Source organism: Dermacentor variabilis, chromosome 6 (genome assembly GCF_050947875.1).
Source record: "Dermacentor variabilis isolate Ectoservices chromosome 6, ASM5094787v1, whole genome shotgun sequence".
Taxonomy (NCBI): domain Eukaryota; kingdom Metazoa; phylum Arthropoda; class Arachnida; order Ixodida; family Ixodidae; genus Dermacentor; species Dermacentor variabilis.
Genome location: NC_134573.1, coordinates 151,082,338 through 151,108,568, shown reverse-complemented (window position 1 = coordinate 151,108,568; position 26,231 = coordinate 151,082,338). Strand labels below are relative to the sequence as shown.

General features: G+C 44.4%; 1 protein-coding gene across 1 annotated transcript; it reads right to left on the bottom strand.

Annotated features, from left to right (window-relative positions):
- Window positions 1-1,190: 1,190 nt before the first annotated feature.
- Window positions 1,191-26,220, bottom strand: LOC142585476 (SEC14-like protein 2). The gene is made up of 12 exons (XM_075696260.1): window positions 26,126-26,220; window positions 19,129-19,198; window positions 14,162-14,205; window positions 10,881-10,943; window positions 8,896-8,986; window positions 7,817-7,911; window positions 7,460-7,538; window positions 6,549-6,629; window positions 5,403-5,489; window positions 3,794-3,903; window positions 1,953-2,241; window positions 1,191-1,316 (listed from the first exon to the last, which is right to left on the bottom strand). The coding sequence occupies exons 1-12, from the start codon at window positions 26,177-26,179 to the stop codon at window positions 1,219-1,221; spliced, it is 1,161 nt and encodes a 386-aa protein (XP_075552375.1). The 5' UTR covers window positions 26,180-26,220; the 3' UTR covers window positions 1,191-1,218.
- Between the last annotated feature and the right edge of the window lie 11 nt (window positions 26,221-26,231).

Here is a 26,231-nt window from a genome sequence, read left to right as displayed (position 1 = left end):
GATAACACGCGAACTTTCGCCTAACAAGGAGAACTAGTCAGATTGAGCGTTTTCTGGTCGTGCACTCAAGAAACTGACAGTTAAAAAATAAACGTCTTATTTCCGGCATCTGTGCCCCTACCAACTTTATTTGCTGATCGTACGGTGCCATCTAGCTCAGCATTTGCTTCACCTACGTCACGGATGTGACATTCGGGAAACCGTAGACGTCCCGATACGCTGTGTATGTTCGTTTGTTTGTTTATTGGTTCATTCAGGAATTATTTCCCGATACGCCATCAATTATTTATTTCCGAAAGGTCGTGCGGAAACTTGATCTAGAAGGCTCACAAAGTTGTGCTATAATTCCTCTCAACCACCGGTCCAGACTCTCGTCTGTGTATAGTGCACATAGTGTTTGCATGACGTGATGTGTGGTAGCGCGCCTTCCTCTTTCCCTCCCTTTTTTTTCTCTCCTCTCGAAGCAGGCGGGCGTGGTGTTCTGTTCCTTTCAGGAGACACTTCCTAGCCCCTTCTCTGTTTCTCTGTGTGATTGTTTATGTATGAGCTTAAATAATTAATTATAATTCACTCATTGGCATCGAAATAGAAAATTCACGATCGGAGAGGTGTTGGAGAGATACAGCACTTCATTGTTCATCCCGACATCCTGGTTAGACGATCGTCCATGGAAACCACGCTTGTGTGGTGCCGCGGTTCAACACCGTCATTGCATGTTAATCTAACGCGTGAAAAAATAGCTTGCCTTATACCGTGCTGTTTCGAGACGTAAAATCCAGTGAGTGAGTGAATTAGTTAATCTTTATCCCTAGTTTTACTAAGTAAGGGGGGCCGCAAACAAAAATTACGATATCGTAAGTTGAGGTTTCGGGCTTGTCGGTATTTGGGCAGATTTAGCGCTAGAAAAAGGCGGAGTCTTGGGTTAGATTAAAACACAATGTAATCCGTTTTTATTGATTAACAATTAACTGAGCCCGAGCAGTCTCTGTCAGAATGACGTCATAGGGAGCTGGCTGGTGCGACAACTTCGAGGTGGCGTTGCCACCTGTCCTGCTTTAGTGCCATTCCTGGCGTTGCGAGCTTTCTCTCCTGATATGCTAGCGAGTTCTCGTCTTTAGTTTTGCTATTTCAGAAGGGTAATTGACCAGTACAGCCTTACTATTCTCCTTAGAGTCCAGTTAACCACTGTACAAAATACATGTATTTATTTGGTACATCCTAAGGCACGTGGCTCTCATCCGACGTCTGCACTTCGACGACGTAGGCCAGTTTCTTGTCCGTCATCCAGCTGTAGGAGTTGTCGAACTGGAGCACGTCTGCACGAGACACAGAAAGACGACCCACATTTGGAATACGTCGATACTGCAACACAGCTACCCGCTACAGCGACACGACTTATTAACATGCGCGGAGAGAAAACAGGCTTTTAGCCGCAGCATGACATAGTAGACCGTCGTTATGTTTAAGGCATCGGGACAGGCACTATACGTCGTTATAAGCGGTATTTCGTTAGAAACTGAGGAACTCTAGCGGAGTCACAGTAGGGAGGGGGGGGGGGGTGCACTCCATGCGGTGTAGGAGTTCGTAAATATCTTTCTGAAGCGCGCTTGATAGTGAGGACATGACAGTGGCCAAATGTTTCTGATGTCCGTGAGCAACTGCATCATCTGTCGGTTAATCACACGTGATTCTCTTTCCACAGTCCAGGGTAGTGAACTGGACGTCCGTCTAGTTAACCTCCCAGCCTTTTCTTGCGTTCTCTTTCTCCTATGGAAGCGTGGTTCGCAATCGGCCATCACCTCGTCGTTCCTGTGGGTTACCATTCCAGTGTGCCTCACAAACAATAAGCGCCCGAACATCGGAGTAAACGACCAACGTAAGAAAGGTTTTGCGAACACGGGCCCCGGTCCTCAGAAACGGAACAACTTTTCAGCAGACTTGGAAGCTCGTACATGTTCCGGCCCGCGCGCACTGCCAGCTGCCTTCCTGGGGAATGAGACCGCTTGCGTCAATGCGTCGGAGAGGCAGCAGAGATTCTCCATCGCACATGCGCAATCCGAAGGCCACATCTCCCGCGGCCGTCTGGAAACGCCAGCTGAGCTGCACTCCCGCGCACGACACGTTCACCTGCAGCTCCCAGCGGTCCCGCCGACCTATGATCTGCTTCTTGGCGCCCGGCTCATCGAACAGGGAGCATGTCGGCCGATCTGGGCTTTCTTCGAAGCGACCGCCGTAGTTGACCTGCACACGGGAACCATTAACTTGACATGAGAGAGCTTAAGGTTTACGCACACGTAATGCTAGAGAGTTACAGTCTAGCTTCTGCGCGTCAACGACACCGTAGGCTTAGAATAAGGCGCGACTGCCGCAGACCTTAAGTGGCTCCGGCGACCTACAGCTATAAGCACGTGCTCATTGGGATTCGATTCTTGGCTATGGCGCTCGCATTCTGATGCGTGAGGAATGCAGAAACGCTCGAGCCCCGATCTATGGTCGCAAGCTAAAGACTTGTATATAGTAGATGGAAATGAATCCACATGCCTCCATTGCGGCGTCTCTCATAGTTTCCGCTATTGCTTTGTAGCGTTAAAACCAGCCATAAAAAAGGCAATAACAGCAGTGTACGTGGCGACAAGATATGAATACGCATTCAAGCAAAGCGCGAAGAATCTGCTGATATGTTGGCGCAAAGGTCTATGCCGTGACAATTCATGAACATTCATCGGTTTATTGTCTTTGGATGTTCGTTCTTGTCTTAGTAACACGACGCTATACTTAAAAGCGCCTAATTTTGATAACATATGCCTAAAATAACCTTACTAAGAAACTTCCACATGTATCAGTATGGTCTTTTTGTCAAAACACTGCTTCAGCATACATTTGCACGAAAAGGTAAAATTCTCAACCACCTGAGCGTAGCGCGAAACTACGAAGCTGAGATTCCTTTGGTGGCGCTTCTCTTGAGCATCTGCGATTATAGTTATACATTCATGTAATTAGCGCGGGGATGGAGCCTTTGAGCTGTTCGTCATTCGCCTTCCTTTGCTTTGTATTATTCAGGTGTATCCTACCAGATCTTAGCACTGTTTCGAGGTTTCTTCGAATGCGTCACTAAAAGACACCAAGGCTGTGTGCGAGAGTGCGCATGCTTAGATATTAACGTTATTTGATTTAACGAGTCACAGCCCGCTGGACGCACTTGGTTCTTATTCTGTGAGAGTTTAAGTGGGCTCTGCGATCTCTTTCCACTTGACTGCCATTAAGGTGTTAAAATTCGTCAACTGTTGAGTTGATAGTGCGCGAACCGTGTATTAAAATGAGCATTGTAAGAACAGCTGCTTGTGCTCGAGGATGAAGCCATGTAAAAAAGAGCAGCAAAGACGACGAAAGCGCTTTTTCTGAAACCTGGAGATATCGATTACAAGTGTTCTTGTCGGGTATAGCTAACTGCTCTTGACATTGCGTGGGAGGCGCGAATTCATACTTAGACGCGGGGTCTCAAAAACGGGTTTGTTCACAAATTCGTGGTTGGCTTCCCTTCAATTTCGTTAATGACTCAGATGTGAGTAACGCTAGTTGGTTAACGTTAGCTATCAGCGAAAAAAAAAATACGAAGACAAGAACGAAAACTGAGTTGGCTATTGTATTCGTTGCAAAAATCTAAGATGTTCAACTCGCCCCAGCTCGCCTTACAACGTACGTCTATCATTACTTGTTAATGACACAGCATGTTAGTTCCCGCATGCATGTGAATTTTACTGGCCTGTGCCTGTCAGTAGTCAGGAGCACTGACCATGTGCCTGCAGCGTGGATCTCCGTCAGGGCCGACCATGTCTCCTCCCCAGTGAGCGGGAAGGGAGGCCGCGCCAACGATGTCCACCAGTCGCTCCTTCCAGGCGTCAGCTGCGATGGAATCCACGAAGCAATGCCCACTTTTAAGAGGAATCATTAGCTCGGGAGCTCGTATTAAAATACACGAAACGAAGAAATCGTTCTTTCTCGGCGACTACTCAAAAATATTAATGACCCTCTGCGTTTAAAGGGAAAAGTTGAAATATACTGACTGTGAAAAGCGGATTTCTTATTTCTGCTGTCAATATTTTTACAGGAAGCGCTGAGAATTACAAAATTTCAGAAATTCGAAATATTAGGTTCACAACTTAGTAGCTCAGCAATAAGAAAGTCATCACAATTCTGTAAACTGCCCTTATGATATATCTAAAGCGCAAAAAATGATGTAATGTAAAGTGCTATGAAATATACCACCAATGTGTGAGTAGGATTTCTGTTAAGCTTTTGTAAACGTTGCAAACGTTTCCCGTAAGTTGTTAATTCATATATCAGATTTGCCCACATTAGATACCCAAACAGATGCAGTTTACGGAACTGCTATATATGTTTTTTGTTGCGTAGTTACTGATTTCTAAACTACGTGTTCAATTCTTGCATGAAAGTTAGCAATATTGGGGAACCTAAAAAAAATTCAACGCATTAATCGAAAATTTAATTTTTGTTTTTTTTAAATGAATGTTTACTGAGATAGGTCCAGCGGTTGTCCCCTAAAAGCACTACCACTTTTTACATGTGTGTATTTGAATAGAAGAATCGGAGTTGGCCCCGAGTAAAAGCTGGCGCTTAAAGGCGACCGCCTAAAAAGTAACTACACCAATAGCACTGCCGCATTTCTGCATCTTTGTTAAAAAAAAACGTCAATAAGTTCTCGCCCTGACTATGAATTAGTGCATGGTGGGGACCAGGCTGATATATTCTGACGTAAAATTTATTAAACTGTGTTGCTGTTTGCGGTTCCATTCTATCACTCAGTCACAGCATAATTTTTACAAGCAAGGACTACACTTTTTGTTTTGGAAAGATCTGTGTAATGTTTTAAGCCCTCATCGCGTAACGCATAGCAGTAACTGATGGCCCGATGTTTTATATCTGAAAGTAGTCAACGTGGTCCTTGTGAAAGTTCTTACGAAGGATCGAGTCTGTGCGATACCTATTCGTCGCCGTTGCTCGGGCGCGGCAAGTGAGATGACGTAGACGATAATCCTTTAGCCACTAAATGAATTATTCTTTTGTGTCTCCAAGGAATATTTAGTAGGAAGCTCCCAGAAGCACATACGGCGATCGACATTTCCACTCCTATTGACGTCCCTTTAGTACATGACTAACGTTAGTGTGAAAGTGGCTGATGAAGCTCGTTAGCAGACATGTATATGTAAATGTCGGCAGACCCTCATGATGCATGTCGGCAGTAATCGACGACGGAATGAAAACGAATTCTTCACACGTTATCACTATAATGGTTTTAACCTGAAGCGCAGGTATTGCCGTTATTGTGTCCCCCTGATACCGCAGACCTAGGCAGAAACCAGTGTGGGTATCGTTAAACTCACCTTTTGCGAAGATTTCAACTTTGTCTGTCGTCCTCTGCGTCAAGAAGGGCCGTATCAGCTTCCACATGACGGGGAAAAAGTTGGGCGCTGCGCGAGGCAGTCCATGAGCTTGTCGCAAGCAATGCCGATATCACTAAAAGATTTTTCTCTTAAGGACTCGGTTCCTTTCACGGTATATAAGCTTTATGGATGCTTACAAAGTCTATGCTGTTAAATGACTAAAGGTGGCGAATTCCAATTGAAAACAAGGTTTTATTCGATGAGCAGATTGCAGTTCATTAATAAGTTGATTGCTGCTCAAGAACTAATGTCCTGTCAGCTGCCCTAAAGCTAGCGCAGCCTGTTCGTGGATGATGAGAATCAAGAGAGAGAGAGAGAGCAAAGACAGGAAAGGCAGGGAGGTCAACCATACGAGCACCCAGTTTGCTGCCCTACACTGGGAGTGGGGGAAAGGGGAATAGAAAGAGAAAAAGAGAGAGAGTGAGCACTGGGAGTAACTGTGAGAGGATCCACAGGGACAATATCAAAGGTTTCTTAAGCCGGCGCACATCAAGTAGTGCACAAGTGCACGAATCGCTTACACAATGACAGTATAGTATGTGAACACGCCTACATTATACATGTACGAACTTACGTGCCTGCTGTTCAATATTTAAAGAACTGAACCAAAGATCACTGAAGACAGAAAGCTGCGACCTGTTATTTTATTGCAACATGTTTCCTAGGAGAATGGAATCTTTAGCTAACAAGTGAAAGCTTTAATAAAGTCATGGTACACGTATGCGAAAGGAGCCACGAAAACACCAAAAATCTTCACGCAATAAGTATTGAAGTTGGCAGCCAGCAAACAGACCTCTTGGTTGTCTCCTCCTATAGGCTTTCCGCTGCGCAATAGTGACACACCAGGTAGCTAAGAAGAGACGTGTTTGCCGCTACCTAATGTTTGTATTTAATTAATCTGCTAGCCCTTATTTGGCAATTAGTTACTAAGTATCTTGCCGCGCAATCAATGACGTTCATATAGCCGTAGCTCCCAAATCACGATATTTTGTATCAAATTAGTTGATAGGTAACAAAGAAAGAGAGCAGGGCAAAAGCCAACGTGAAAAACAAGCCACGTTTCGGCATACTTGTGGGCGTACTCACCGTTTATAATAATACACTTCTCTAGACACTCGGGGAAGTGCTCCTCCATCATTTGCAGCATGTCCGTGATGGTCTTTACGGCTGCACTGCCAACGAGCAATTTAGCAACAAAGGATACAGTGTCCTACAGTGATACATTGGATACAAAAATTGCGACGTAAGATATGTTCCGCGTCTGCTTTTTTTTTAAGTGACATGATATAAGGACATGTTGACGCACAATTTGAACGAGTCTAGCCTGCAACATTTGATGTCCATACATATGAACAAAGAGAGCGCTGGAAACTCATTCTGCGAAGTTGCTAGTTTGCTCATATGCAGCTCAAGTTAGGGAAGTTATCGTGGATCCATTAATCCGATACGAGGAGTACAATAATCTTGTACTCAGGGCGCCATCAGAGTGAATTTTTTGCAACTTTTGGAACCGAGGTGTACGTCAGTCACTGAAGGTAGAGCCTAGTATGAGACAATGCGTTATTCTAGCAGATGGGGCTGCAGCCGTCTCTTAGATTGTGCGTGAAATCTCCGGCGTGCCATCCTCCCCCCTCCCTCACTCCCTCCCTCCCTCCTCCCACACGCACAAGCTCGCGTGCACGCACGTGCAGTCAACCGAATGTTTGCGGACAGCTGAACATGCGAAAACGAATTTGCGAGTACTTTGCGACCGTAGCCAGTAAAACGGTGCCCTACGTTGTTTGCATATACTTGCAGGCTGGAAATCAGGATACCGGGCAGCATTGCGAGATTGTGGACACATTCGACTTTTTCTCGCATTCCACAGTTAATATTGTATTGCAGTCCAGTATACGTAATGTGTATACGTAATACACAGGCGCGCACAAACAAAGAAAGAAACGCTGGACTTGGAGCGAAGATTTTACTGGCATCTATCAAGCTCCGCTGCTACTTACCCTGCCAGCTATAGACCTGACGAAGGGCGAAATTTTCAACGTCAATAACCAGGTAGTGGGTCTCCATTTCAGTTGCTGCCTAAAAAAAAAAAAAAAAAAAACTAATCGGAGGAAGGAAATTCACCTATGGAGACAAAGTTATGCACTTTAGCTTTGAAGTAATGTCACGGAGATATTCATTTTCAGTAATAAGGTGAGAGAGCGACAGAGACAGAAGAGTTAAATAAATGCAAAAGCTTAATTATGACTCATATATTGCAATGATTATTTTCCTTAATGTCATTGTAAAGTTCTGCCGTTGAACAGTTCCACCACACACAATAATTGCAGAGAGTTCGGTTACTAGTCGTGGCTCACCCCTTTTGATACGGATAGTTTCAGTGATTCCGTATGTCTCTGCAGGTAGATGCAGTGTCGCTGCACAACGGCTGGGGTCAGGGCCGCCACAAGTGCTGCACGATGCAAAAGATGACGTCATAAGGCTTGTAATTTAGGATTTGACTGAGCTACACGAACGCACAGAAGTTCAACGGCGTCCTGGACTTTGTTGTAGCGCGGGCAGAACGACAGTGACACGGACAGGCAGATTAGACAAACACACGCCGCTGTGTGTTTCACTTGTGTGCCTTTCTGTGTCCCTGTCGTTCTTCCCGCGCTACAACAAAGTAGAAGATGCCATACAAAGTAGCCCACGTAGCTACAATCAACGTCGGGTCTCATTGGCACGAATGGGGTAATGCAGTCAAACTAATGACGATACGAGCAAATGACGCGCGATCCGCGATTCCTCCTGCGTTATCGTTTTGTTATCATATGCACGTCATGTCTATGCATTAGCCAACCCAGTCTTCAATGCCAGTACTGTTGTTAATACCAAGGTTTCAGTTTACGGTACATTAGTGCCAATAGATTGTAAGCTTGTTTGCCCTGCGTTGCAAGCAAACCATTAGCTGTATTTGGAGCATATAAATTGTTTCTGTCGAGTTAACTTTGTTGTTGTGTGGCGGCACAGGATATGGCAGAAGATACACGCAGGCTCTGTTTGTGCGGTACTGTAATTACACAGAATGCTTACAGCTTACGAATGGGCAAGCAAAGGTGAAGATACGTGAAGTAGCGATAGAGATACAGAAAAGATAAAAATAAACTAACTATAATCAGGAGGGCACTCGAACAACAATAAGAAGGAAATAAAAGTTGAAAGTGTAAGTCATATTTTTGTTAAATTGTAACTTATACTTCAATTATATTTTATCATACTTGTATTACCCGTTAGGTAGAGGCTGCTTTTAATTAAAAAGAAAGCGTGAAAGTAGAAAAGTGTTAACGTTGGTATAATGAATTAGTCCTTTTAGCAGGGAGGTTTATTTACCTGCATCGCTCCTCGAGCTTAGAACCGTAGCGTTACATTCAACAAGGTCAAGGTCGAGAGTCACCTTTCATGTCGATTCCTGCTGGAATAAGCCACATAGGTCGTCCATCCTTGCATGGGTGAAGTATTACGCCTGGGAAATTCTCCTTCACCACCTGCGGTAACGTAAGCACGTTGATTAACCACACGCTATAGCTAACAGACCTATATAGCTCAGGAAGCAGCCAGCGGCTAGATCTATAGTTTTACTCCTTATTTTTTTTAGATATACCATTTAACTTCCTCTACGTACAGTTTACGGGTAGCAATGATATCTCATCGGCAGGGAAATGAGCATGCTGTACGTTTTTCGGACGCTAATTGAAAATTGGATCTTTACAAAAGTAATGAAACTATGGCTGATAAGCAAGATGCGGGGTCTCAATTGATTTAACCACATTTAATAAAAGTGTCTTCGCTGAATACGTGCCAATATCTAAGAAACAATTCGTAAATCGCAAGATAAGAATGCGTGTACAGCCACAAAGATAAATTTTGTAGTTTTATCAAAGAAATATTATCGCTTGTAACAGCTCCATAAGTTGCGTATGTCTCGGTACAAACAGATCCTATTGAGAGGCACCAAAATATTTAAACTATGGGGTTTTACGTGCCAAAACCACTTTCTGATTATGAGGCGCGCCGTAGTGGAGGACTCCGGAAATTTTGACCACCTGGGGTTCTTTGACGTGCACGTAAAGTTAAGTACACGGGTGTTTTCGCGTTTCGCCTCCATCGAAATGCAGCCGCCGTGGCCGGTATTCGATCGCGCGACCTCGTGCTCAGCAGCCCAACCCCATAGCCACTGAGCAACGATGGCGGGGTGAGAGGCGCCAAACGTTAGCTTGATTACGGCGACAAGCGTAGACTGAACTGTCCCGTTTAGGATCAGAAAGTGAACATCATGTGCGAATAATTACAGCTAGCATTACTGACTGCATTTCGTATGAGCAAAAATCGCACTATAAAACACGGAGAACATGGATGCAATACTCCGACAGAAAGGCACTAGCACTTGATTTCATTAATCAGGAACCACCGCAACAATGGACAGTCTTTAGTGACTCCAAGGCAGCCCTTCAGCGCATACAAAGCCCAATGCGCCACGGACCTAATGAACAACTGGCCTCAGAAATTCCGCACAATAATCATCGTAGCCATGACAGGGGACACAACATAATCTTTCAATGGCTTCCAGGACATTGCAGCATCAGCGGGAATGGCCAAGCCGACGAAGCCGCCTGATCTGCACATGAAAGTGGTCAACGAGACTTCATTCCGCTTTCGCGAACAGACGCTGCGGCTGAGCTGCGATTGATGTTCCGTGAGTGTACTTCCCCCTGTGAGACTCAAATGTTTTCACCATGTGTCGGTTGCGTTCATTGTCTCCGGACATGCGGATGCACCTCCCGCCTGGATTACCACTACGTGAACAGAACATGCTGTACCGTCTGTGGCTAGGCGTTGCATTTACGAACTCGTATGCTTTCCTTATTGGAATGGCCAACAGCCCCACGTGCGCCACATGCAACATCGATGAGACTCTCGCATATATTATCTGTGTCTGCCTGCGATATAGTGCCCATAGACAAGTGTTGTGCAGAGTACTGGACCGACAATAGTCCACTATCAGAATTCAGAGCTTTAGGTCAGTACTCCCTCAGAACATCCACGCTAAAAGCCTTACTCGCGTGATTAAGGTTCCTGCGGTCTGCGGGGCTTCACGATAGACTGTAAGAACGCCGCCCGCTACCGCTCTGTAGCGTACGCGGTTTGGTCGTGCTCCTCTCTATTTCTTTCTATCTCCCCCTTCCGCTCTCTTTCTCTTTTTATCCCCCTTCACCCTTCACCCCTTGCAGGGTAGCCAACCGGAACTGCCTCTGCTTAAGCTCCCTGCCTTTCTATGCATCCTTTTTTTTCTCTCTCTGGCTCACCAAGGTATCGCACAGTAAATTTAGGTACATCGGCCACCACATGCACGGCAACTGTTTATCATAGCAGAAAACCTACTTCTGGTATCTTGTAGCTGCTTAATATGTCGTCGACGCCATTTTCCTTACGCCATTCGAGGTCCTGTGGGTCAAGAATAAGGGCGTAAGGAAACGTTAGGAAAAGAAACAGCAATAATGAACACGTGTATTTTTACGGATTCTATGTGATTCCAAAATTATATATATATTAGCCAGTTATTTCTTAAAAGCAAAAGTTTCAAGAAAGAACGAAGAAAACCAGAGGAAAAGAGGTTATCCGGTGTGTAGCACGCTATCTGTCCTGTCACAGAGGAGAGGACTAATTCATCTGAAAGAAAACATGCCATATATACAGGAAAAAATGAAGATAAGATGTGTGCCCAAGCGTGATGCTGGGGATATTCCTTCAGACTTAAGAGGAAGCTTTAGCTCGGGCCCAACTCCGACGCGGCCTATTCAAATGCATGTAAAACGCAAAAACGTTTTTTTCTGAGATAACTCCTGCACCGACTTTAACGAAATTTGTTGCATTTGAGAGAGAAAGTTAAGTTCTAGTGACTGTTTGGAAGCGGAATTTCGATTTAGGATTTAAATTGCGTAAAAAGATTTTAAGAAATTCGGATGTTTGAAAAAAATAGAAGCACGACATTCACAAATTCATAGCTCTGCATCAATAAAGCTATCGCGGTTCTGTAAACGGCATCCAATAGATCATTCAAAGTGGACAAATTCATATGTCATTTTACATCTTACGTGAATTTGTTACGTTGGTTACAAGGGTTCTGCAAAAGCTGTATTTCCATATTACAATTTTTTTATATATATTCATGTGTAACATATCAATTTTGTCCGCTTTAGATGTACTATTAGATGCACTTCACAGAATTGTGTTATCATTTGTCGTTGTTCAGTTACAGGGTTGTAAACCTGAACGGTTCGTTCTCTGAAAATTTTCGATTTTCGCCAATTTTTAATAAAAAATTGACGACCGAACACAATAATTCGAAACCAACAGTCACTATACTTCAAGTTTTTTTTTTTTTAAATGCAACAAACCTCGTCAAATTTGGTGCAGTGGTTGCCGAGAAAAACGAATTCTCCTTTTACATGTATTTACATAGGAGCACCCGAGCTAAAGCTTCTTCTTAAGACATTGTAAACTAGCGCTAAGAAGACGCGGAACGAGAAGCACACGACTCTGCATTTCAACCGAACTTTTCCGCTGCGCTGACGCATACGTACATAGCATTCGTGAAGATGTGTGGAGTCCCGACGCGCAGAAGTAAATTTCTATTTTTGTTTCCCTTTCCTTCGCTCTTTCACGGAAGCTAGCGGAACAATTATTTATGGGGTTTTACGTGCCAAAACCACTTCCTGATTATGAGGCAGGCCGCAGTGGAGGCCTCGGGAAATTTCGACCACCTGGGGTTCCTTAACGTGCACCTAAATCTAAGTACACGGGTGTTTTCGCATTTCGCCTCCATAGAAATGTGGCCGCCGTGGCCGGGATTCGATCCCGCGACCTCCAGCTCAGCAGCCCAACACCACAGCCACTGAGCAACCACGGCGGGTCAAGCTTGCGGAACAAATCAATGCACAGGTTATTTTCCGTATACCAATGCTCTTTTATGAAAAAAAAGCAAAAACGCTTCGAATGTTTCTTTGTGATCGACCTGCCTCTTGGAGCCGTCTGAGCACACGATTGCTTTGAAACTGAGCGTCGCACGAGCGCCTACAGCGATGGTCAGCCGAATGGCCAGCAGTCGCCAAAGCATTCACAGCTGCCCTGTGTTTCCTCACGCGATCGCTCAAACACGGACCCGCTTGTCCAATGTAAGCACTTGCACAATGTCTCAAGTCTGGAATAGGCGCCAACTGGCCCAACATTCTTCCCTCCCTAATTGAGATATTGTTCTAAATCGCGAAAGGACAGTGACCTTTCGTTCTCGATTATTTGTAACAAAGATTTTTCCCAAACGCTGAAGGTGCATTGAGCAGAACGTCCTGATAGTGCGTTACACGTTATCAAGTGGCCTACAAGATCTGATAAAAACTGAAAAAGATTTGTCAAAAACTGCATTGCCGCATCGATTACAACTATCTCGATCTTCTTAACGCACGCTTCAAGAAATCTGTTAACTGGAACGCCAAAGTACTCCGAACAGTATGTCAAGGACAGATACCTATTGTTGAACAGGCATAGTATTACTGTTGTTCTGCTTCATTTTAGGACTTGCATCACCAGCCTTAAACAATTAAAGGGTTACTGACGGAATATTTTTGACTAGTAATTCTTTACATCAAATGAATGTACTAGAGCTCTAAACCCTAGAAAAAACACTGGCGAGCCTCAGAGTGCAGTAAATAATTTAACATGATAGCTTTTCTACAGCAAGTTTCGGTTTCATTTCCCAGAGGTTTCGTTTCCCTGTCGTGACGTCATGAGACAGCAGGTAGTCACGTGGGAGGAGGACACTGTGACGTTCCGACACTCGCTCTGGCTGGCTCGGCTGTCTCGAATGCTGCTACTCGTTGTGAGAGCGAATGTAGCAGCGTACGAGGCGACCAAGCGAGGCGGAGTGAATGTTAAAGCGTCGCAAAGTTCAGATGCCACATAATGTGTCATGAAGTCACGACCAATACCCTCGTGGAAACGGAACTGAAACTGGCTGTAGAAAAGCTATTATATCAAAATGATCAACAGTGCTCCGAGGCTACCCGCCGCGGTTGCTCAGTGGCTATGGTGTTAGGCTGCTGAGTACGAGGTCGCGGGATCGAATCCCGGCCACGGCGGCCGCATTTCGATGGGGGCGAAATGCGAAAACACCCGTGTACTTAGATTTAGGTGCACGTTAAAGAACCCCAGGCGGTCGAAATTTCCGGAGTCCTCCACTACGGCGCGCCTCATAATCAGAAAGTGGTTTTGGCACGTAAAACCCCATAATTAATTAATTTAGTGCTCCGAGGCTTGTCAGTGCTTCATGTAGGGATTAGAAGCCTAGCACTTTCATTTACCGCGACGAATAAACAGTCGAAAATATCCTGTGAGTAACCCTTAAAGCGAATAATTATGTGCTTAATTAGTGGATATCCTTACTTATTTAGACATGGCTATGTCTTAAACACATAAGTTTAGCCGCTTCAGAAATGCACCTGAAAAGAGGGAACAGCGCTATCTCTTACAGGTCATCAAAAAAGACCTGGTCGAGCTGAAATAAAGAACAAAGAAGAAATTGGTATAAGTGAATTCAAGCTTTCCGTTTGGCCGTGGGTGCCTCAAGGACTGTGTATTCTGACATGCGAAGAAACAGTGGTACTCACGTTACGGTACATGCGCTGCGCCTTGGCCACATCAAACTCTCGGGCTAGTTGGGTCATGCCATATGCGATGAAAATGCGCAAGAAAAAAAAAAGCAGTTCGTATGCGTCTGCTGTTACGGAATACAAAGACAATGTATTATACAACTGCATTATAGCAGATTACAATACTTGTGAGATGCCACAGTATGAATAATAATCTATTCGTGATAACACCTCGTGTTTGCAATAATGATTGTACTATACAAATGTAGCAATAATATGACATCGTTTCATAGTGTTCTATCGTGTAATGTTCTGTATAAATTAATTACATGTGAGGTTTTTATATGTGTTTTTCATATAAGCGCATAAAAGGTGTTTTTTTTCTTTTTTTTGTAGAAGCACGTCCTGCCGTCTTTCTTGTCCGTGTCAGTCCGGCGCCTTGACCTCAATTGATGCAACGAACCGACTAGCCCAAAAATCTGCACTACTGTTTTTTCGAGCTTAAAAGTAGTCCGCAAATGCGGACGAAATTTCCGCGCGACTGGCCGCTCGAGGCACTTTTCGTGTGTTTTCATGTGTTTTCGTGTGTTTCTTTCACGCTCGGAAAAACTTTTATGCAGCACGTATTGAGGAAAGGAAAGCTGTATCGGGATGTTTTCATGTCGCTCTACAATTTTCGCATTGACACTTTTCGTTTATAATATTTGAGAAATTGATTAAATATTTAGGAATAGTTATGTAATTGGCTAGAATGAAGAAAATAATCTGAGTATCTTTAAGCGACGGCAAACAACCTTACCTTTGTTCTGTCCAGATGCGTGGCATTTGCATATTCTTAAGCTCTGGCTAAAGTTAGCTGGGACACCCTGTATATCCACTTTCAGTTTCATTCGATTATCTTTTCATTATTTCATTTAAGCATTACAAGTACTTTCCCTTTGCTGTACGTGGTGTCATTGTTTGTAGGCTTTATTATGTAAACGAGAGAAGAAGGGGAAATGAGGGGCTGACCACATCATGACCACACAAACCAAACACACAATGAAGCCAAGGAAAATATCGGGGAAATTAAGTGTGGTTTTCAATTGGAATGTACAAAATAAGGAAGAAATGGGAAATGAAAGTGGACGAAAAGATAACTTGTCGCCGGTGGAAGCCGAGCCCACAACCCCCTCATTACGCATCCGTTGCACTATACCGTGACATAGTTACTAGCGCTAACAAGACTAACGAAAAAAAAAAAAAGGTTGGACAGGACAGAGTGCTACGGCGACGGCTATCAATTCTTCCACTAACTTGGGTATTTATGTTTACTAGATCTAGACAGTGAGCTGGTCTGCTCGGAGATACGAGTGTTGTTGCAAAAAAAAAAAAGAAGAAACTGAAATGCATAATCGACTAGTTAACGAAAATTTTCTAATTAAGTTTCTAACTAATTACATTGTGGCACATATTGCAATTTACATTTTATGTCTGTGCTCCTTTCTTTCTGTATCTCTACTTTGTTATCACTTTACCTCCCCCTCCCATCTTTCCTCACCACTGCAGTCTTAGCTATCAGCCCTGCGGCATGGACCACACGAACAGCTGGTATTCGAGATTGGAGAACTAATCCATACCTTGACTGAGAAAGGACACCACGTGACATTTCAGTGGCTTCCAAGTCACTGCGGCGTCATAGGGAACGAACACGCCGATAACGCTGCTCGGTCGGCTCTTCAAGGCGACGAAGAGGAGCCGATACCATTATCAAGGACAGATGCCGCTAGAAAGCTTCGAATGCTCAGCCGTGATATCACGTTCTTCTTTTGGAATGCAGGAAGTTTTCAAAACAACCGGCTGCTCAACCTAGACTCTTCTCTGCGCCTTTACGTTCCAGCTGGACTATGCCGTCGCGAAGCTACCCTGCTTTGTCGAATATGGCTAGGGGTGGCGTTCACCAAGTCTTTTGCTTTCCGAATCGGATGGGCCGACGACGCCTCGTGTGACGACTGTGGTGACGAGGAGACTCTTCAACACCTTCTCTGTGGCTGTCCTCGCTACAATTTACAGAGGCGATCACTCGCAATCGCGATAGCGTGCTTTGACCGAAGACCTCTAACAGAGGAACTTATTTTAACATGCCGTCATCACAAGCCATCGCAGCAGAGGGCGACGAGAGCACTGTTGCAGTTTTTAAGGGCAACAGAATTGGACAAGCGGCTGTAGCATGAACAGATGGTTCATAGTGCTGCAAGTGCTACTGTGCTGTGCGGTGACAGTGACCGACTGTGATTGTATGTCTGTGCTCCTTTCTTTCTGTATCTTTACTTTGTTATCACTTTAACTCCCCCTCCACTCTTTCCCCAGCGTAGGGTAGCAAACCGGATCATCCCCTCTGTTTAACCTCCCTGCCTTTCCCCTTTCCTCTGTCTCTCTCTCTCTCTAGCCGGGGAGCTCGCGTGGCTGATCCACTCGGAACGAATTCTCAGGATGACAGCAGTTTCTAGACACCAATTCCCGAACTTTGCGGAGAAATGCACTGGTATTCCAGTTACTTTGCTGCTTCAGTGCATAATATGACTTTTTTAAAGTTATTAAGTGGAACAAACTGCATTTTTGCCACAAGCTTGACGGCTCATATCTCGGAAATGTGACCCACAAAATTAGTTTCAAGTGAATATGCCTTGCAGTCTCAACCGCTAGAATCTGTAAATTGCAATATGTATCATATGGTAATTAGTTGAAAGCTAATTACCAGGAGAGGGCACTGCTTTTCTGGTCGTCTTCTCGGCAGTTATAAGAAGGTTATTTAGAGCCACTACTGCAGGAGTGAACAATAGCTGCAGATTTCACCTGCTGCACATTGTCCTGACATGCACAGTGGTGTAGGGTTTCGAAGTAGGCGCTAGATTTCGCGCTCCATCGAGCACATTTGTGCTTTCTTACAACGCACGCGTATCGTTTTAAACGGCGCCTGATTGAATGCCTTTGAAGAGCGTGAATCCGTCATAACGTACTTGCAGAGAGTTAAGCAGTGAAGCGCAAGTCTGACTCATGAGAAATTGGGTTTATTGGTTCCGACGTGATCTTAATCTAAGTGGTGAATCATTTTTACCCACAAAAAAAAAAAAGAAATTTCTGGTCTAAATTGCAAACAGAACATACTGAAAAGAAGACCGAAAGCGGCAAGCTCCGGCCCTGTGGAAATCGTCGTTGTATGTTACAGCTGCGCTTCAAACTTTGAATACGTACAAGCTGGCACGGTTCCACCCCCCTCCGGCAAATCAATATGCCTATTCAGACGCTTCGTCTAAAATTACGCTTACATGCGCGCAGTAAAGTTGGGTCTAGTTGGCTTGTGAGTCAGAAACCCAGTGGTCGAGTTGATGTAAACGCTAGCGTGTGGAGCCGAGCGAACGCCGAGGCGAAATTGGTCGACCTACCTAGAAGCGGTGTTTCCTCTGGCTCAAATCAAATGGCAAAATGGACGTGAACGCAGTCGTGTCGGGATCGATCAGCTCAATGACTAGCTGGACCCGCTCTCGTCGAGTTCATGTAAACGAAGCTTCATTAGGCTGCTTGTGCCCTTCAAAAATATTCGTCCTGGATCCTCTCTGGACACTTTTAAGTGCACCTGGTGGGTTCCGACGATCACAGTTTGTAAAAGACTCTCCTAATCTGTCATAAGAAGCCAACAAACACAGACACCAAAAAAAAAACATAGGGGAAGTTGCTTGTACGTACTAATTGAATTAAAGGAATGATAAATGAATGGCAATGAAAGAGGATGAAAAAACTACTTGCCGCAGGTGGGGAACGATCCCACGTATTCGCATTACGCGTACAATGCTCTAAACAGTTGAGTTACCGCGGCGAGGTTCTCCCATCCACTTTCTTGCGTATTTATCTGTTACTGCTAGAACTAACCTTGGGAGTGTTAATAGCCAGCGCCACCACTCCCAATCCTTGGCGGCGGATGTGGAACATCTTTTCTGCCGCAGGCGTCACGAGTAAGTGATCTTTCTGGGTGAAGGTAACTGGTAAAACCCACACGAGCTACCTGAAGGCATCAATGTTGTCGGATTCGAGACCCGCGTTATGTAACGAACGAGAAGAGCGGGGGTTAACCGAGCGGCCCGATATTTATTCATCATATTGTAAGAAGGCAACAAACAAAGACATCAAGGACAACACAAGGGCAATTACTTTAGTTTACTGAATTACTGAATTAAAGAAATTATACATGAATGGCAATGAAAGTGGATGAAGAAACAACGATCCCAAGTCTTGGCATTACGCGTGCGATGCTCTAACCAACTGAGCTACCGCGGCGCAGTTTCCCTATACACTTTCTCGGGTATTTATGTGTTACTACTACAACTAACATTGGGAGTGTTAGCTTTGTTTGTTTGCTTTTCATGATATAATTTATAAAAATCGGGGCCCTCGGTTAACCCGTTTTCTTCTCGTTCTCCTAATCTATGCAATACGTGTTTGCAGCTAACCAGTGTTATTAGACATTCAGATGACGAAGAAAAAGGCAGGAAGGTTAACGTGGTTTCTCTTTGCTATAGGTAAGGTAAACTTGGGAACAGGGGTAGAGGTAATGAAAGAATTGAAAAGTGTCCACTGCGCATTCAAAGACCCATATCAATGCAGCATTCTTAATACTGCATGACATATAGTTGCATCGCTAACGTGGTACGCTCAGGGACATTGACACGAAAACACAACACTAACACGAACCTTGAGCAAAGCCCACACCATGCCCACACGCCATACAGTGATGGCATACAAGCTTGTCCCCGTTGAAGCACTTTTGAACATTCTGCAAAAGCTCGATACCAGCAAGAAGCTCGCGGCTTTTATGAGTACGCATTGATATGACTTTAGTGGATAGAGGCATGGGGTCACGCGTTACCGCAGCGCAGACCGCCTTTCGACGGTGTTGGCGTGATTAAACTCGTAGTGAGAATCTCTGTAGCGACGATTCGCCCGCTCACCCCGTAGCCAGCGCAGCAGGAAGGCATCCGTGTGCGAAGGCTTTTTCACGTCTGCCACGGCTTCGCGGAACTGCACAGAAGACAGGACCCCGGATTAGATGGTTAGTTGAACAGTTCGCTGATATACCTAATAAATAACAGCTCGAACAGTATGGATCGTAAAATAACGGGAAAGTTTCACACAAGCCTAACCAGTATCTTAACCTGATTGGACATAAATCGTAGTATTAACAGAATTCTGGCATTTTACGTGCCAAAACCACGATTTCATTATGAAGCAGGCCGTAGTGGGCTGATTCCGGATTAAGTTTGACCCCCAGCGGACCTTTGAAGTGCGCGCAATGCACGGAACACGGGCATTTTCGCATTTCGCCCAAATCAAAATGAGGCTGCCGCGGCCGGGATTTGATCCCGCGACCTCGTGCTTAGCAGCGAAACACCACAGCCGCTAAGCCGCCACGGCGGGTGAAAATGTCATGATATTAAGCAACGACAGCGCATAATTGCCTTCGCTGTTGACAAAGCAACTTGTTTAAAGCAGAGAATTTCCAGCGTGTCATCTTTATTGTGTCATTCAAGGCTTCAGTGAGGCGCTCTTTGACCACTTCTGGCCCTTGCGCCAATAAACTCCTGTCATCATCATCAAGACTTCAGTGAGCGAATAAACATTAAAAGAGCTCTGCACAAAAGAATTAATCAGACGCTCCTGAAGCTAAGAAGAGAGAGAGCGCGAGTCTAAACATTCGTAAAGACACGGGCATGCCTACAGCATAAATAACAAAAGATAATATAATACTTTTGCCCTCGTTAGGCTCATGTGGCAATAAATATGTGTAATATCACTAAACATTTCAATTAATTTCAGTTAAGGTCGATGCACGGATGTGTTCGATAAACATGTCTGACGGCTATCTGATATATTAAAACAAATTTGCCATTTAGCTGACTATTTCTCGAAAAGTCAACTAAAAAAAAGAACTAAAAAGAACGAAAGCAAGGAAAAGTACTATGTACAGGAGGGAGCATCCAAGAAAAAAGAAAGGGCAAGAAGCTTGTGTCAACCCGCTCGAACCAAGTTCGCATAGCCGTTAGTGCTAAGCTCAAGAATGGACGCAGTTTGGCTTTCTTCAATAAAAATCATTGACTCACAACTTCACCAGTGATGTAAAATTTTATTTATTGTAATTTGCGTGTTTAACACAAGTTTAAAATGACTGTGGGAAAGTTTTTGTTGACAACTTCTTGCTATATTTTATCTCTGCAACGAGTAGCAAGCAGTCTATAGCTTGTTCAGAACAGCTATAAGTCTCCTTCTGCATTCGGTCCCTAAAACCTGAGTAGCGCTGATAGCCGATAAGATCCCAGGACGGCACAGTGGTGCAACTTATCCTGTGTTCTGGGCATTAACGAGATAATCAAAATAGGGGAAAATTATAACTATTTAGCAACTTCTGAAACTTCCATTATCTTCGCTACTCGGTAATCTCGAATCTTTACCCTACTAGTTATATTAGAATCAGTATCAGTTTATTCATTTAAGTAGTGAAGCAGGAGTCACAAGATATGTTTATGCAGAAGGAGGTACCGTAGTTATGAATTGAATTGGAACCTCCTGTGCATAAGGTGAAAATGATTTAAACGTAACAGCCGTTACAACGCACGAAACTTGTAATTATAAAGCCTTCTTAAATGTATAATATACAAATGATCGAAATACAACATGTGGCTTTGAAGAAATTGTTAGCTACGAAAAACTTCAAAGGTACAATTTAGAATAAGCAAAAAAAAAAAAAAGAACGCCAGTGTAATCTTGCAGGAAATGGAAGAAAATAAAAACGCGCTGAATTAATTGCATTACACAATAATATGAAATACCATTATAAAGAAAGTTACAAGTTCTTTTAAAAAGTTAAAATAAAACTGAGTTATGTTTGAAATCGGTTAGGTTTCTTCAATATGGGGCATGGTACTGTGTTTTAGAGTGATCAGGCTGAAACGTGTACCGACTGCCGTTTTTGGCCGAAGCTACGGCAAAATGAAGTCCATACTTTCTGCAAATCTTGCATTGTTAATATCAAGAAGAGAGATTCTTGATATGATAGATACTAGACATTATCCTTTGATACACCGAAAATAAAAGGCCAGGGTAAGTAAATAGATTGGTAGCACTAAGCGTATTATCCGCCCGCAATTGATAACTAGACAGACAGCCGAGTATATATGGATGTTCCGCTAGATTCAGATGAAAAAAACAAAGCCTCATCGCACGTCATCAATGACTCTGCAGCGTTAGTTTCAAGCCAGTGAAAAAAAAGGCGTTCGCTGGGTTACTTCTGTGCTAATCCAATGGCGCACGTTTCAGCTAAGCTCGATGCAAGAAGTGCGTTGCGCCGCTCCCCAAACTTCCGCCACTATCACTTAGCCGCAAATCCAAAGCGCCAAGTCACGTGGAAGCTTTGCCTGAAGACCCAAGAAACTTTCCTCGTGCCGCCTGACGACAGTGCCATGTGCAGCTATCCTGCAAAGCTTCTTAGCAACCGACTTTGAACAGCAGAGCACTCCATGTTCCAGTAGATACATTCACCGAGTTCCGAAACTCATCAGCGGCTGGCCATGGCAGTCAAAGTTAGATCTTTCGAAAGGCAAGAAGTATTTTCGCCTTCAGAAACGACACCATGTAAGAGTAAGTGCATCCAGAACAACCTGGAAAATAAATTTTTTTTGCGATACGAGGAAGTTACGTGCGTTAGGTTGTAGGAATAGGACAGACTTGTATGTATCCTATGATTATTCTACTCAAAGTGCGGTAGTTTAAATAATTTTCAGACCATTTTGCTATTTCATCATTACTTTTTCAAAAGCGTACTTAATACGATGCATTAACTTAGATAGCTATCCGTGGTATTTTGGGCTCTTAATATTTTGCAATATAGTACGACCGAGGTCAACGAGTTGTAAGGGCAGCGTTGCACTTCAATCTTATGGGCTTGATTCATAGCTGGCACTTATGGACCATCGTCGTGACGGCTGTCAACACGACACGAACTAAATCGCTGGCTCCAGACCAATGTGTCATACCATCTGTCATAAAATCGGCGCACAAATAGGACAGGCGCGCCCTAGTCTTATTACCTCAATATAGCCAGCGACACACGCTTGGAATATCAAGTTCCGGCGCAAACCACGTGATATTTAAAGCGATAGCTTTCTTTTCTTCTTCCCTCCACATTTCTATTTGTTCCCTTCTGGTCGCCTATAACTTGGGAGACTAGATTTAGTCAGTTGCCAATGCAAATAAATAACATAAATAAATAGATGGTCGGTTTTCAAACCTGGCCCTCTATGCACATCAGCTCGAGTCTCTAATCACTAGATCACGGTTCTTTATTCTTGTTTATTTCCAGCTTGGCTACAAGCCTTAATACGTGTTTATGATCCCAGATCACTCGTTTTGCATGTGCTAAGGTATGAAACATTGACCTCCCATATTCATCACAGTCAATGATCTTATGCGCACCACGTGCTTCGACAACCATTTACACTGCACATTCATTCACTGATAAGTCTTTAACATCATAGTTTGTATATGCCAACAGACTGTGTCCGACCGCATGCAGCCCGAGTAAAGAAAACTTCAAGTTGTTCAAAATCACGTTGGCATGCCTGGTTGGGCGGAATAAACTGGAACAGTGCTTACAAAAGAGCTTGCGAAAAGCGAGCTCGCACACCTTTTAGATGACGATGAAGAAAGAAGGTAGGGGACGCGTTCTTTCCAGAAATTACGCTCTCATATGCTAAGTTTTTCTCGGTGCGAAAGAGTCAAATTACCCATTGAGCGAAGAGCCGGCGTCTGCCGTCCGCAGCAGCGAAACGGCAGCTGAATTCCCACTGGCTGCAACGCCACGTCACGAACGCGCCTCGACGGAGCGGAGAGAGAGAGAAGAAAGGGGGAAAGGCAGGGAGGTTGACCAGACGGGAAGATCCGCTTTGCTACCCTACGCTGGGGAGAGAGGTTGGGGGAACCGAGCTGGCGAAAGGGCACACCTGCTGTCACGCTAGCGCGCCAGGTTTTGGGAGAGGAGGGAGGGCATCGCGGCGACGCCACGTCACTCTCGCTCTCGCTCTCTGAATCCCGTGTTATTCGCGCGCTCCTTGTGCTGCACGCAAGCCTGCGTTCTAACGGCATCTCGGTAAGGCCACGTGAAAACGCGCCAAGCGCCTAAGCGTACTCGCTTGCCCGCGCGGAGTTCGTACTCTCTTAAAAAAATGTTATATACTATTGGACTTATCTTCTCCCACAACGATAATCGCCATCAATCTTACCCGCATTTCTTTACGGCGAACCCAATACTTCTAAGTGACGAACGGCTTGCGCGTTCCCACCGTGACACAGCATTCTTTATAGGAAAGTAGCGAGCGCCGAGTTTTCGAGAAAGGAACCGCCAGAAAGTCAAATGACGATTGGTGTTGTGGGTGAATATACACCCCAAAGGCTGCAACCATTTTAAGAGCCTATCACGAAGGGTCTCTTATCGGCCATTCAATTGGACATTAATGCTTTCGCATTCGCAACTCACAAGAAATACTGAGGTGCGCTCGGGGTTTTTTCGGTTACAGTCTTAATAAGAATACTTGCAAAACCACTTGCAGCTTGCCTAATCCCCCTTAGTGGCTATGAGTCATTCTTGGACAACGAACATCAATTCGCTGTGGGTCGCTCGTCGTGTTGTTGGCCTGTGACGCGTTTCTACAAGGTCAAGCATGTCATATGCAGGGATTTACCACGTTCTTAGCAAAAAAAAGAAAGCGCCTGCTCTAGGATGTTCACGACGGTTCCCAAGGAGAACGATCGTCGCTGAAATCTGCAGCACGTGCCTTGTCGCAGGGTGAATGATTTAGCAGCCGCCAACACATCCTTCTCACAAGGCCAGCTGCTCCTTTCATACCGAAACATGGCTATGCCATATCGACGCGTTTTCTTTCTGCCTCTTTCGAGTGGGGCATGTATCGATCAAATTTTGTTAATTGCTATAACGGGAAAATGTTTCTCTAACTTCATTCCCTGCTTTCATTTATATTAGCACTGCGTGCGCAGATGTCCTCTACTCCACGGGTCGTGAGAAACAGACACACACAAACGAGAGAAGCAACTTACCACTGGCAGCGAAGGCTGTACTTACATGCCTAATATATGCAGTGCTAGAGGAAAACATATGACGGGTACACCTAGGTATTCATTTGCACTAAGTGTTCCAGCTGTTGTCACTGAAGCCAAAGTTACAGATCGGTGCGAGTCCTGTCGTATAGAGTGAAAAAAAAAATCAATAAAGGTACCCTAAGGGCTTAAGGGTTGAAGCAAAGGCTGGCGGCTAGCACATATGAACCGTGAGTGTGAACCGTGGACGCTGCAACAGCTTGTTGTTTTGCGATGGTTTGTTCAAGCGATGTTAGATCCAGTGACCAGTGCATTCTTTATCGACGTGAAAAATAAAGTGGGGTTGGCACCAAAAGATCGGGCCGGCTATTCATTTTCACATAGAAATACATGACAAGTCACATATCATAACAAAAGTGAAGCAAAGATGTAAAGTGACATTACAATAAAACCTCAAAGCATGAAATATTACTACACAGAAATGCAGTCAAAATGCCACCGACACTATAAAATTTAGACACACTGCAAATGCTCAGTACGCCCCAGGAGAGACAAAGTGGCAAAAATCAGTTTCCGACCAAAACTGCATAAAGCGTCATGCATGCATGGAATGTCATTTTAACCTGTTGAAGTGTGCGTGCACTTCTTATCCTAATATTTAACCCTCCGGCAACATGACTAGCGCAACAAGCGTTCATTTCTGAAGAGTAGCTGTTCGCCATGTGCTCTCGCGAGAAGTGCATTATTTTGGTGGGGCCCTATGAGGGGGTTTTATCATTAGTCTACAAAAAAGGAATAGTTGACAGTGTTAATGAAAACTAGTGTAAGGGCTTATTATTCCAAAAACAAAAGTTGGGCCTCCAATGCCGTATAACCCACTTGCGGGCAATTTCGACCACCTGGCATTCTTTAATGTCCACTTTAATGTCGGTAGAAGGGTGTGCTTGCATTTCGCACCTATACATAAATGTCAACCGTGGCCGAAAATTGAACATGCGGCTTTTACGGGCTCCGGAAGGCCCTATTCATAGACGTCGTGGCCGCGTGGCTAGGCTTTCCTGGCTAGCTATTAAACTGTTCTTCGAGATTGTTGATCCTAAATGCACAATTAAAAAGCACAATAAAAGAAGACAATAAAAAAAGAGCACGTGCGCGTTTACTACGTGCGCGTTTAAATGAACACGCGCGAGAAATGCGGCGTAGCGCACACCTGAGCGGAATAAAAGCAATGCCCGTTTAGCACAAATTTCGAGCTCATTAAAAGATACTGTTTTGGAGTGAGAACCCTGGTCAAATCGGTAGAGGGAGAACTGTGCCTACAATTTCAAAACGCGCCAACTTTACGTTTGGAGAACAACGAACAAGAAATTATCATAAATCTACACTTTCTGACGTTCGCACTGACACACAAATAAAACTTTCCGAACACCTGCTTGCGCACTGAATCTCGTCAAGGCCCGGCTTCCCATCGGCCAGTATAGCTAAACCTGCGGCGAAAAACGGCGAGACTTGTACAATTTTCTTATCTCCGCGTATTAGTCAAATGGTTGCCCAAGTGAAGGATGTACACAACGCAATTGAATTTAGCATGAAATATTATTCTGTATTCGTAAGGTGTTTATTCTTACTACCATTTCAATGTTTCAAAGAATATTTCTCTCTCGCTCATTCTACTTCCGTTCTGCTTTTCTACTTCTACCCTTTATACTTTTCCCTTCTCTATGAAGGGTAGCAAACCGAATTTCTGTGGTCTGCTTAAACTGTCTCCTTTCTGTTTACTATTCGTATATATATATATATATATATATATATAAAGCTTGACCTGTTACTGTTCAGACCTACCTTGTCGAGAGCAGCCTGCTGACGTGCGCTCAAGTCGCCCAGGTATCCGCTCATGGCTCCAGCTGCTGCGAGTCCGCTCTCCACCGCGGCGGTCGATCGACTGACT

What these genes read in the sequence shown, in the direction of transcription:
- LOC142585476 (XM_075696260.1), bottom strand. Translation starts at nt 26,179, where the DNA reads ATGAGCGGATACCTGGGCGACTTGAGCGCACGTCAGCAGGCTGCTCTC. An exon ending in TCAGGTCTATAGCTGGCAGG is followed by an intron (nt 6,630 to 7,459) that starts GTAAGTAGCAGC and finishes TTGGCAGTGCAG; the next exon opens with CCGTAAAGACCATCACGGAC. An exon ending in GTGCGCGCGGGCCGGAACAT is followed by an intron (nt 1,317 to 1,952) that starts GTACGAGCTTCC and finishes TGTCTCGTGCAG; the next exon opens with ACGTGCTCCAGTTCGACAAC.